The 12,301-nt window shown below is 37.9% G+C and overlaps 1 protein-coding gene across 2 annotated transcripts; it reads left to right on the plus strand.

Moving 5' to 3' along the window:
• The first annotated feature begins 1,292 nt into the window (after positions 1 to 1,292).
• On the plus strand, positions 1,293 to 11,729 carry OTUD6B (OTU deubiquitinase 6B). Of its 2 annotated transcripts, XM_059863496.1 has the most exons (8): positions 1,307 to 1,435; positions 1,863 to 2,017; positions 3,915 to 4,069; positions 5,142 to 5,237; positions 6,619 to 6,931; positions 8,425 to 8,486; positions 9,037 to 9,143; positions 9,646 to 11,729. In XM_059863496.1, exons 2-8 carry the CDS (start codon positions 1,999 to 2,001, stop codon positions 9,728 to 9,730), a joined length of 837 nt encoding a protein of 278 aa, XP_059719479.1. In that variant the 5' UTR covers positions 1,307 to 1,435; positions 1,863 to 1,998; the 3' UTR covers positions 9,731 to 11,729. The 2 variants fall into 2 exon arrangements, with proteins under 2 accessions (XP_059719471.1, XP_059719479.1); XM_059863488.1 differs by lacking the exon at positions 1,863 to 2,017 and having other exon boundaries at positions 1,293 to 1,435.
• The last annotated feature ends 572 nt before the right edge of the window (positions 11,730 to 12,301 follow it).

The following is a 12,301-nucleotide window of genomic DNA, read 5'->3' on the forward strand; positions in this document are numbered from 1 at the left end:
ACCAAATCCAACAAGGATTTGTCCCTATTCTGGATTAGCAGAATATTTACAAGGCTGCCCTAGTACTTTCTAGTGCTACACTGTTTTCCTAGCTAAAAGCCAATTGTCCCCCTTCTCTTTTCCTGACAGATCTGTGATGTCTTTTATTCTTACAAGATGTGACTAGCAGGTGGAAGTAAAAGAAAATTATACTTTCAGGTATAGATGTATGATCTGAAAATCATTTACATTTCAACATAATTCTAAAGGGGATCTAAAAAAATAAGTGGTTCTGTACAGCAAAAGAATTTGATATATCACGTTATGATTCTGTTTTAGCCTTGTGTCCTTGTGACTTGACACTGTACTTCAAAAAATCTCAGGACTGTCTAGGTTGGGAAAGATGTGTATGATGTCCACCTCCAGCACTGCCAAGTCCAGCACCAAATCATGTCTCTAAGAAACATATTTACTATTTTTTAAATATCTCCAGGGAGGTATTCTTGTAGACATTCTGTTCATAAAAATGTAAAATGAGTAGCAGCAATGACCTTAAGGACAGATGCAGTTCCATTATCAGTTTTTGATCAGTTTGAATAATTTTAAGCACCATTAAAATATTAACTTTTATAAGCTATACTTTGTCCATATCATCTTAATGTTCCAGGGTTGGCGCCTGCACCGGACAGAAAAGCATCTCACTAGGCAAAAACTTGTAGCTCTCGATTTGAGGCGCTATTTGACCCCAAACACGAAGTCTGGCTTTTTGCTGTAACAAAAATGTTTCACTTTCTGAGGAGTAATTTCCCAATGATAAGGACACGAGCATCGCAACCTGGAAAATCGTGAGCCTTTCTAGTGTTTTTGAGCTTCATGAAGAAAACTAGCACACGCAGAACACTGTGTATTTTGCACGGAAACGATAAGGTTAAATAATTTGTTTTTCCTTAATGTGATAAACTGCGTAAAAACCCTAACCGATTCCCTTCTCACCTCCCTGTTAAATAGGATCAATCTCTAGTTCAGCTAAACCTATGGCTTTTTCCTAGTGCAGACTTGCCAACGGGAGTCCTTTACCGGGACATTACGGCAGGAGCGAGTATGCCGCAGAGATCAGCGGACAGAAACACTCGCAGCACCTGAACAAACCAAGGGCTACCTTTCCCTTCCACAAGCCGAACCTAGCACACCGAACCTAGGACACGGAACATAGCACCCCGACTCCCGGCGCCGAGGCCGTGCCGCTCCGGCCCCTCACGCCGCGGCTGAGGCAGCGCCGGGCGGGGCGGCGCTGGCGGAAGCGCAGCGAGCTCCCGCCTCCCGCCGGGGTCGGGGGTCAGCCGCGCCCGCCGGCTGTGGGTGCTCATGGAGGGCTCGGAGGACGAGGAGCCGGGGCCCGCGGGGCCGTTGCAGCAGCTGCTGAAGCGGCAGCGCAAGGAGAAGCGGGAGCTCCAGGGTGAGGGGCGCCGTGCCCGGCGCAGGACGGGCGGGGAGTAGGCAGGCTGGGGAGCGGCGGCGGGGACACGCGGGGCCGGCTGGGCTCGGCGTCCCCTCTCTTCTCAGGAAGCCCCGCTCGGCAACGCGAGTAGCTCGGAAGGGCGGGAGGGACGGCGGCGGCCGTAGAGAAGGAGGGAGCAGCTCTGGCAGTGCCCTCGCAGGGTGACGAGGACGGCGGTAGCAAATGGTGCGTGCTGGCAGCGGTGTGGCAGCCGGGCTGCGCTGCCGGGAGCTGCGCTGGGCGTGCGGGCGGCCTGCGGAGCTCGCCTTGCCCTGGCCTCGGGAGCCGGGCGATGCGCGGGAGCTGTGACTTAATGCCGGGGCATCGGCGTGATGTTCGCGGTTTGGTACTTTGGTTCCAAGTTGAAGGTGTGTTTTTTTTTAAGGCATTTTAGATAGAAAAACTGCATAGGAGCTTTTCCTGCCCAGCTTTTATGTTTCTTCATTCCAAGTGCAGTTGACCTGAACTGAATTTTCATGTCCTGGCCAGCCAGAAGAAAGTGTCTGTAGTAAAAGATCGGGATGGTCTTACAGTGCTTCGGTATGAACTTGTAACACTTTGTGTCATTTGACCTACTCTATTACAATATATTAGTATATAGAGGTCTGATAGATGGATTCTGTTGAGTTTCATAGTTGTTACAACATTTTTGTTAAGCCTTTCTTAGTGCTAGTATATTGATACGGCCTTTTCCTGGTTTGGTTTTCTTGGTATGTAATGAAATTGGGCCGTCTGCAATCCCCTGTCAGAGGGTTAAAGAAGAAAGGAGTCAGGTTGCATATTATCACTAAATCTATAGGAATTTACTGTTTTGCGAGGCCTGTTCCTCCCTCAGGTAAGGCTGAAATTGAAGAGATGTAGGAATCAAGCATTGTCATAGGTGGGTGGGGTGCATTGGCACCTTCATTGGGAGTGGCTGAGGAGCAGAGGGTTTTTTTACACCTGGAGAAGGTGATAATGGTAGTTCTCTTCTACCAAATGATGGGAGGGGTGTATACAAGGCAGAGTCCCTTTCTTCCCAGTTGGGAGAGGCAGATGACATATAGGTAGTTTGCCTACTAGTAAAATACATTCCTGGTATGTGCATTGATAACTGTTTACCAGAGAGCAAAACTGTTTGTGAGAATTAACACAAGGTGCGTCTCAACCTCTGAAAATCCAGCACTTTCTCTGGTTGATGGTAGTTGTCTCCACAACCCCCTCCTCCCTTTTCACCCTGCTGTGTATTTGTGTGTGCCTTTTATGTTCTGGATTCCTTTCTCCTCTATTATGTTAATTTTAATGAACAAAGCTTTTCTGTCATACTCAGCTTATTCATCTGTGGGGCTGAATGCTTAACATAAATCTTTCAGTTTGAGCCTCCTCCTGCCTCCCTTTGAAAAGTTTCGTTATCATTACCATCATCTTCATCTCAATTGGGTCAGTCAGGGATGAAGGACAGGAAAATGTACAGGTGATGCATAGCAAGCAGGGTGTTAAATAATTGCTGCTGTAACTCTCAAACAGTGAATACAGAAGTGACAGCGGTAGGGAGAGTGTTCATTTAGGAACTCTGTGAGAAGACTGGGGGAATGTGTTTGTGGTTTCTACTGTGTAATGGATGGAGCCAGATTCATCAGTCCATTCTCCAAGTATAGAGAATGGACTAGAGACACGGGCTGAAGGGCAGCAAGAAAAATCTTCATGGGAAGAATAAGGGAAAATATTGTCATAGCAAGAATCATTAAATATTGGGAAAAAAGTTTCCCAGAAGGGTTGCAGAATGCCCATCCCTGGAGACTGCACAGTCACCTGAATTAATTTCAGGTGCATCTGAATTAGCATAAACTAATGCAGCTTTGAATTCAGCCCCACATTGAGGAGGAGGTAGAACTAGGTAACCACTCAACACCATTTCTAACCAAACTATTCTGTTGATTTTAGAAATGAAGCATTGACTTACACCCTAGAAATACTTAGGGGATTTAATCAAGTTAGGATTTTTTTTTTTTCAAATACCCATTTTGCTTTTAGAAACTTTGTCTTAAGAATGGGTAAACTCAGTTTTTTAATTTTAGTCTGCTGCTTGTGTGGTTAAAAAATTACGCATCGTTCCTGTGAGAGTTGATATTTTGATGCCCACATAATCTTTCTGAAGGCAACAGGCCAAAGTCTGTTGCATTGATGAAGCTCATATGTATTTTTATTAGTAACCTGGCATAAGTTTTTCTCTTCTTCAGGGAAAGAAAGAAAAGAAGAGGCAGTTTGCTTCTTTTAAGAAAAAATACAGCTATTTGGAAAATATGAGGATTAGAACTGGCAGTCTCACAGCTAAACTATTATACTGATTTGTTGATGTTTGTAAATTAGTTTTTCTGTGTGACTTGCAGTCTTTTTCTGCAATGATCACAGAGCATCTATTAAGAAATAATGTTTCATTATGCTGCTTCTCTAACAGCAAAAATTCAAGGCATGAAAAATGCTGTTCCCAAGAATGATAAGAAGAGACGAAAACAGCTGGCAGATGAAGTTGCCAAACTAGAGGCAGAACTTGAACTGAAGCACAAGGAGGAATTGAAGCAGCTGAAGGAAGCTTCACCTGAACAGAATAAGGTAGGTGCCCTAACTTCAGCTGAAGTTGTACAGGTACAATTTGTGTTAGGGCTTTTTAAGTTTTAAAAATGATGGTGAAATAATACATCAAAGCAGTTATCCTATTCTTCACAGTATTAGTAACTCTTTTCAACTTAGGAAAGCTTTAGCTGTTACAGTAAATGGGCAATGCTAGAAGGGGCATGTAACAGTGGGGGATTTTTGTTGTTGAGCTCTTTTGAGAGAGTGCCTTGGTTGCTTAAAGAATCACTGTAAAAGATATTTCAAAAGCAGGTTTAATATAAATTTGCAAAAGCATGACGAAATTGAATGGCAAGATTTACTCTGGTACTGAATCCATGGATGAGGCTTGCAAGGAAAGTCATTACACAAATGCCAAGCTGTAATAGAAATTAAATGTAGAGTAGGGGGAAAGGTGCACCACCACAAGTAGTATTTTGTGTTGCTTTTAGTTACATGGGTAACTCAGTTATGTTAGAGAATTATTTTTTTACAGTTATATTGCCATTGGTTTTCTTATGTAGACTACTCAACTATTGATAACCTTCAGCAGGTGTTGGACTCATCCAGTGTGTTTTGTCTTGCAATTTTGTCAACAGTGTGACTGATCTTTTTGTATAGCTCATACAGTTACTGGGCTAGGTTTGTAATTTTTCTCGAGAAGTTTACACTCTCGGTCTTTTTCAACTGCTGGTTATGCTTGGATATAGAGGATGGACCTTTCTGCTTTAATTTTCACAGAACTTGCTAATGGCTGCTTGGATACCTCATAGGCTGGCATGATGAGGAAAGCTTTTCCTTTCAGCCAGTAAGCAGTGTTCACTAGCATGTTAGAGAACGTACAGCATATATTTGAGATGCACATAACTGTTGGGACTGCAGAAAAGTAATGAAATGCAAGACAGTAGTTTGGGATGTGAAATGCTTTGATGGCTTCTGTGCTATACATGGATCCTTGTGGTTAAACTTCATAAAAAAAAACCTGGAAGAGAACTTAAAACTGTTTCAGAAGATGCATATCTTAGTTATTGTTTATACTAATAAGAATATTTAACTTTTTTTTTCCTTTTAGACAGATTCCATTGTTGATGGGGTTGCAAATATAGAGCTTGAAGGAGTAGAGCAGCAGACTCAGCATCATCGAATATCAAAAGCACAGAAGAGGCGGGTATGACTTCATGTTCAACATTTTGCACATAACTGATTGATTATGTTCCACTAAACTGAACTGTAATGGCCAAAGGTAAACAGTTTTGCTGGGGACATTACCTGGGTAATCCTGTATTGATGCTGTACCTACTGAGTGCCTTGAAAATCTGTTAAACTGCTGCCTAGGGATATGTGAGGATTTTATAAATAAAATGTACTTTTCTACCCTCAGCCGTGAGCTGGGTATAAGAATAGGTCAGAAAATGGGAGCCATAAAAAAACAAATTATGTAAAGCAAATTATTTTTAAAAGACTTTCACAGAAAATATTATTGAAGAAGTAAAGTAATTGAATTCAAATACTATGTGGAAATTATGCAACTAGTAGTACTTTACACATTTAACAAAAGAACATCAATACTGAAGAAATTCTGTAAAATATCGAGTTGTTAAGAAACACTTGATAGTGTCCTGTTCTGTTAGGCTTAGATCTGGGTAAACATTCTCGTCGTACCTGCATGAGTATTGGGTCATGGCCAGGGGAACACTGCTTTATTGCATATTTCATCCCCTGTTACATGATCACTATGAAAATGTTAAAAGGATGTTTATAATTCGTGGTACTGTGTCTAGGCAAACCAGGAACTCTGGTTTAGTTTTCCCATATTCTTATTGCCTAAACCAGTCTGGTCTTGATTTGTGGTGAATTTTAAGCATGAAAATGGAAAGATCATTGTTCATACTTCCTTTTTAATTTACTTTGGTTCTTGTTCCCTTGTTAACATCAGTATGAACTTAGGAAACATTCTAGGAAAGTATTTTTTTTTAGTATTATAACATCCCTGCTAATATTCTCTACATGCATTCTTATCCATCCTTTAGGTTAGGAGCAGTCTTTTATGATGTAGAGTACCTGTCCTGAGGGAGTTTCAGTTTCATGGCATGAGCTCCATTATGCAGTCATATACTTAACTGGTAGATCTCACACTTCTTATGAAAGAGGGATATTTTCTGATGTTTAATTAAGAGTTCCCATACTTGAGTGTTGAAATAGTTGATCTTGGAAGAAAGCACTATGATTAACAGACTTTATATGAGTGCTGTAAAGTGTTATTTTGCATGTTGATATAATTAAGATTTCTCTTGTCATATAATTTCGGGTGTGGTTAACTGTGGAGGCAGTTAGGATATATTAGTCATTTAGCATTTGCTAAAGTTTGGGTTTAGGAGGTCCCCAAGATCAGTCTGAATCAGGTAGTACTGATTCAGACAAATATTTTATAGATAAGAATGTACTGAGAAAACATTGGAAGAGTTAGAAGCAAGCACTTAGCCAAGAACCATACAGGCATGTTCCAAATTTTAACATTTGATGTAATTTTTGTGTCTTTTTAATCTAAGGAGAAAAAAGCTGCTTTGGAGAAAGAAAGAGAAGAAAGAATAGCTGAAGCTGAGATACAAAATTTAACTGGTGCTAGACATCTTGAAAGTCAGAAACTTGCCTGCCTATTGGCAGCAAGACACTTGGAGATTAAACAAATCCCTTCAGATGGCCATTGCATGTACAGAGCTATTGAAGATCAGCTGAAGGATCACCAAAATTCCTGGACTGTTGCAACTCTGAGGAACCAAACAGCAAAGTATATGCAAAGTCACTGTGATGACTTCTTGCCTTTTCTTACAAACCCTAATACTGGAGATATGTATAGCAGAGGTAAGACTTGTAGCATATGAGATTTTAAAAACTGTTATAACTATTTCTGATAAATCTCAGTCTCAGTTACAGCTTAATTGGGACTTTGTGGTGTTTGTAACTTTGTTACTTTATTGTGTTCCATGGAACACAGAATTATGATCTGCTATGAAACTTGGTCCACCTGGATCTCTAAATATGTATTTTTTTATATTAATCTAGGAAATACTCCTCATTGGGGAAAAAAAACCAAAGCAAAACAGAACTTGCTGATTACTAGATGATGTGAACTCATTCTGGGATGTGATTTTGTTATTATAAACAGCTTGTCTAGCAGGTTGGGATGATTTTCTTGTCAAGTTTTATATTGGTTTTTTCAAGGTACACAGGAAAGCTGTTAAAAATGGGTGTGAAATTCAGTCAAATCTATTTTATAATAGTTTGAATAGATGCATTTTCTTATTCTGTCTTGTTTTTTCACTGCAAAGTATTTTGTGACCATTTTTTACAAATAGACTAAACTAAAAAATATAAAGAGCTTTAGCGTGAAGCAATGGTGTAGGCTGAGTAAAAACGGAGTTTATGTGCCTCTTATTTGAGCAATACGTGATTTATTCATTATGCCTGGAGCACCACAAAAATGACAGCATAAATTTCATTAACTTATTGCTACATTTGTTTAATAGGCATTGCCGTGGATTTCATGTGTCACTGGGCGCTGTCTTTCCAATGTTGACAGAGATTTTTGTCAGGAGGTTAAATGTGTCCCAGGACAATACTGAATAAAATTCTGCACAGCAACAAGGAATTGTGCTTTTCTGTTGTAAAGGAAATGAATGAAAAGTCATTCTGGGCAGTCTTTAGAAAACTTGAAGATTCTTTCTTAAAATCTGTTTGTAAGGTTCAAAAACTTGAGGGTTTGTAATTTACAAACTTTAAACTTGATTTCTGCAGACCATGATCTGAAAAGATTAGCTATTTACAAAATAACTATTTAAAATAAATACTTCAGAGGTTAAAAACAAGGCAGCTAATCTGGAAATTAAAAAAAAACCCTAACCAACTGTTTACCTACATCCAGTTGCAAGATTTTTTAAACATACCTGACACCTGGCTAATGTAAGAACTAGATAGACTACTCGCTGTCACATTCTTTTCTAAAGTTTCTAAACATCCTCTGAAACTGAGCATGACGGAAACTGTGTGCAATTTCATGTGTGTTGTTACCTGTTGTTCTCTGAATAAAAAAATTAAAGTATTAGCTGCACTTCTTTTTATACTCTTTTTTTTATTCCTCTCTTCAGTCTGAAATTTTCTTTTCAAAACAGAATGAGTCTGGGTTTTTTTTTTCCTGACAACTTTTTTTCTGCTTTTCTTCAGCGAACATACATATTTTCTCTTATAATGTGTTTGTACTTTTTTGGCTCTAGTTTGCACAATCAGCGGTTTTCCTCACTTGCTTGTTCTCAACCAAGACAAGTACTAAAAGTTGTCTTTTTTTTTTTCCCCTGCAGAGGAATTTGGGAAATACTGTGATGATATAGCAAATACAGCTGCATGGGGAGGTCAGCTGGAAGTAAGTATTGTGTTGGTAATTTTTATTTGTGAAATTCTGAAGTGGGTGAATATACCTTTAAAAAGGGCTTCTTTAGAAAGAATACCTGAAGGCATAAGGGAACATATTCATAAATAGCTTATTAAGAACTTTTTCTTGTAGTTATAAGTTGTTTTTCCACCATCTTTTCTGATGGTGCATCACTGTTCTGATGTATTTGACAACATGCAAGTTAGTGAATTCATTTGGTATAAGTATCATCAGAAAGACTGACACAATGAGTGGGAAAGTATTGTTAGGTTGTTGTCATGTAAAGAAGAATTTGAGCTTCAAGAAAAAATTATTTTAGTTTGTCTTATTTTTTATGAAAAAAGTTAGCAAATTAATGAAACTAGCCCAACGTTGTATCCTCCAAACAATGATTAACTTAAGGCAATCTGTTTTCAATTGAAGTTTTAAAAGTTACAATAATTTTGCTTATTTTCTGAATGTATTTCTAATGTTATGCTTGAACTGTCTGCTAAAATTAAATGCCTAGTCTTCCTATTACTAAATTGTTTTTGCCTTAAAGCTAAGGGCTTTGTCACACATTTTACAAACACCTATTGAAGTAGTGCAGATGGATTCTCCTCCCATTGTTGTTGGTGAAGAATATTCAGGCAAACCAATAACACTAGTGTAAGTATGTAATTTTATCTCTTAAATTTAGTGCACTTATTTCTGTAACAGAGGGCTCAGCTTTGATTCTTAAATGCTCTTTTATTTTCTGTTACGCATCTGATGTCGAAACACTGCTTGAGTAATGGTTGTGCAGGTCAGAAATTGTTTGTGATTGACACACTTACTTTGGAGAAATTGTAATTAGACAGTGTCTGATGTATATCAGTCACTGATTTAGAGAATGCTGCAAGGTCATTTTACCTGGTAAATAATTACAAAATATTAATGACATTGATATAAGATGGAGGAAACTTTTTTCCTTCTTCAGAGTATTTGGCAAACTGTGCCCGGTAGTCACCAGAATTAAAAATTGTCTTTATTAATACTCTTCTCTGTAATGATCCTATATGTTTTTGGTGCTAAAACTTGGCTTTATTTAAATTGTCTTCCAGTGCTGTTACTGTTTGGCATGATGTATACTTTTTGTTAAACTGAACACTATTTCTGTAACTTTTTTTAGGTATATGAGGCATGCCTATGGATTAGGAGAACATTACAATTCTGTGAAAGTTCTAACAGACACTGCTACAGAGAACAGCAGCTAGCATACAGACTTTGTACATTCACATGGATAACAGTTGCATCGTGATGTGTTGGGCTCCAGGAAATTCCCAGTAAGACTGGAAAGTTAAATGGCATGGATTACAAATTAAAAAAAAAAAAACCGCACCAAAATGAAAGAACTGCAAGGTTTGACTATAAATCAGACATGGCTCTTGATTTATAGCAAAACCACATAACAATATTTTGAGCTTATTGGTTTTAATTACATTTAGAAGATCTTCTGTAAAATGGTGGCTCTGTAGATCAGGTGTTTTTCAATAGAGCTTTCTCCCAATACTGCAGAGGAATATAAAGTAGTAAAAATTTGTTTTGGTTAATCTGCATTTCTGCTGAAGATTTAAGGTTACCTCAAGGTCCCTGTTCGATTATTTCTGTCAGATTTTCACAATAATGGAAGAGTTCAGGCATTTGAAAGAACTGATTGTATTTTGCTTATGGAATCTTATCTGCAGTGTTCCTGTAGTCCTATTAGGATCTAATTTCAACAGTGTAGTATTGATTCACTTCTTTATTTGGGCAGAGAAGATGAGGAGGCAAATCCAGCAGCAGAATATCTCGGCTTGGCTGAAGGAATTGCCCAATCTTTTAAAAGACTTTCATGTAAGATTTTTACCAAGGGTTGATGTAGGGATTTTTTTGGAGTTGACAGTAGGAATTCAACTCCTGTGCATTGTTATTTATGACTACATTATACTGTTAGTGCAAGTTAACTGCACTGTTCATTCTCCATAGTCTTTCAGCTGTGCATTTCGGTGAATTTGAAATCTTACAGAGCTCCTCAGTGTCCTCACTTGAGGTAGTTAAATTCATCTGAACTTATAATTTCTGGATCTGCTGATCAAAGCACTTTGTCATCTAAAGTGTGATATTTTATAATGCTTAAAACAGCTGGTTATGCACAGCTGTAGAAATAATCACCTTGGGGTTTATCAGTAACTAAAGGTGATCTGGAAAAGAATTAAGTTTATTTTAATTGCTTCTTATGATGCAGAGAGACTGGAAAGGTTTTAATATGGCTTGACTTTTTACATTAAAAATGTAGATTGTTGTCTGTAAATGTGACTTTAAAATAAGGAACATACTGAAACCAAAATTTTAATGCAAATGTTTTTTAACAAGTGATTTTAATTTTTAAAAAGCCTTAGTCAATAAAAGCATTGTCTGTATTTTACTGCTGCTGAGTTGGTTTGGAGAGAAGTGGTTCATGAAGAAATTAAACACCTTTGCCCTGGTTTGAGGATTATGACCTAACAGTATGTACCTTGTAGTCCTTCAGTAAAGCTAGCCTGCAGACTTACATTCCTGGAATTAGAAAAATCTGTTCTTACTTAAGAGGGAGATAAGTGATCAATTTATGGGTCAGGTTATGTCTGATTTAAAGCACTTTGAGAGAGAGGGGGTAAAAAAATACCAGATAATTACAGCAGGAGTTTTTGGACAAGCAGTTCTTTAGGCTGGTGCCTGCCAGGAAAACAAAGTATTAACCAGATCAGGAGTTTTTACATTCTTATTTATCTGTTATAGTATAAAAAATATAGCTGGTTTATATACCAAACCAGCTGGCTTACTGTAAAATTTGGTTTACTACCTTGATTGTATAAAATGATGGTTTTAATTTCAAACAAAAAATAGGATACAACAGCATGGAAAAAATGTTTCTATTCATAATGCTGTTACAAATTTCACTGAAAATAATAAAAAGTACTCTTCTCTGCATTGCTTAGAATTGATGTGATATAAAATGTACATGCTGCATTTTATAGATACACAATTCTTTGGTTAATTTAGGTTTCAGTCTTGTTTGATTAACTCAGAGAGAAAAGATGCCAGAATTGGGGAACACCTGTACCAAGAGTTTGTCATGTTGAAGATGTTTACAGTTTGTATAAAGTTAAATAATTTAATATAGTGAGTGAAAGATCCTTGCTTATGCTGTATGGGACTTGCCAAAAAAGAATAAATTGGTTTATTTGTGGCAAATCTTGTTTGAGTCAGTTTTATTTTGTACTCAAATAGTTCCGTTATTTCCTAGTATGAATAAACTTAGCCATTTAAGTTTTAGGATCCTACTGTAATATGAATTCTAAAACAACTGATTGTATTCAGGCAGACAAAGCTTCACTCCCTATGAAATGAAGTTGTTTCTGAATTGAATTTATCCTTTGCATTTAAGCAGTTGAATGAGCTCTTCTGGAAAACTGTGTTTGAAAATCCTGTTGAACTTTGGGGGTCTTCTCACAATTAAGCATTTAACCTTTGTCAGATTACATTTTTCTCTGCAGAATAACACTATTTACTTTGTGTTTCAGTAGCTTTCCTTGCTTTTATCTATATTTCAGTTTCTTCAGCTGCTATTACTTTTAAGGACTATTGGTTTTTTTTTTTTTTGCAAGATTAATTGGGATTAGTTGCCAGCAGGAATCCTCATATGAACAGGAGGGAAGTTGTCTAGTGGTCTGCAGTAAATTGTGTACAGTATTCTGAAAGGGAAGAACGTATTTGATGTTGAAAACAGTGGTTACATGTGGCACTTAGTGCTTGTCCTTGTCCCC

This window comes from Haemorhous mexicanus, chromosome 1 (assembly GCF_027477595.1).
Source record: "Haemorhous mexicanus isolate bHaeMex1 chromosome 1, bHaeMex1.pri, whole genome shotgun sequence".
Classification (NCBI taxonomy): domain Eukaryota; kingdom Metazoa; phylum Chordata; class Aves; order Passeriformes; family Fringillidae; genus Haemorhous; species Haemorhous mexicanus.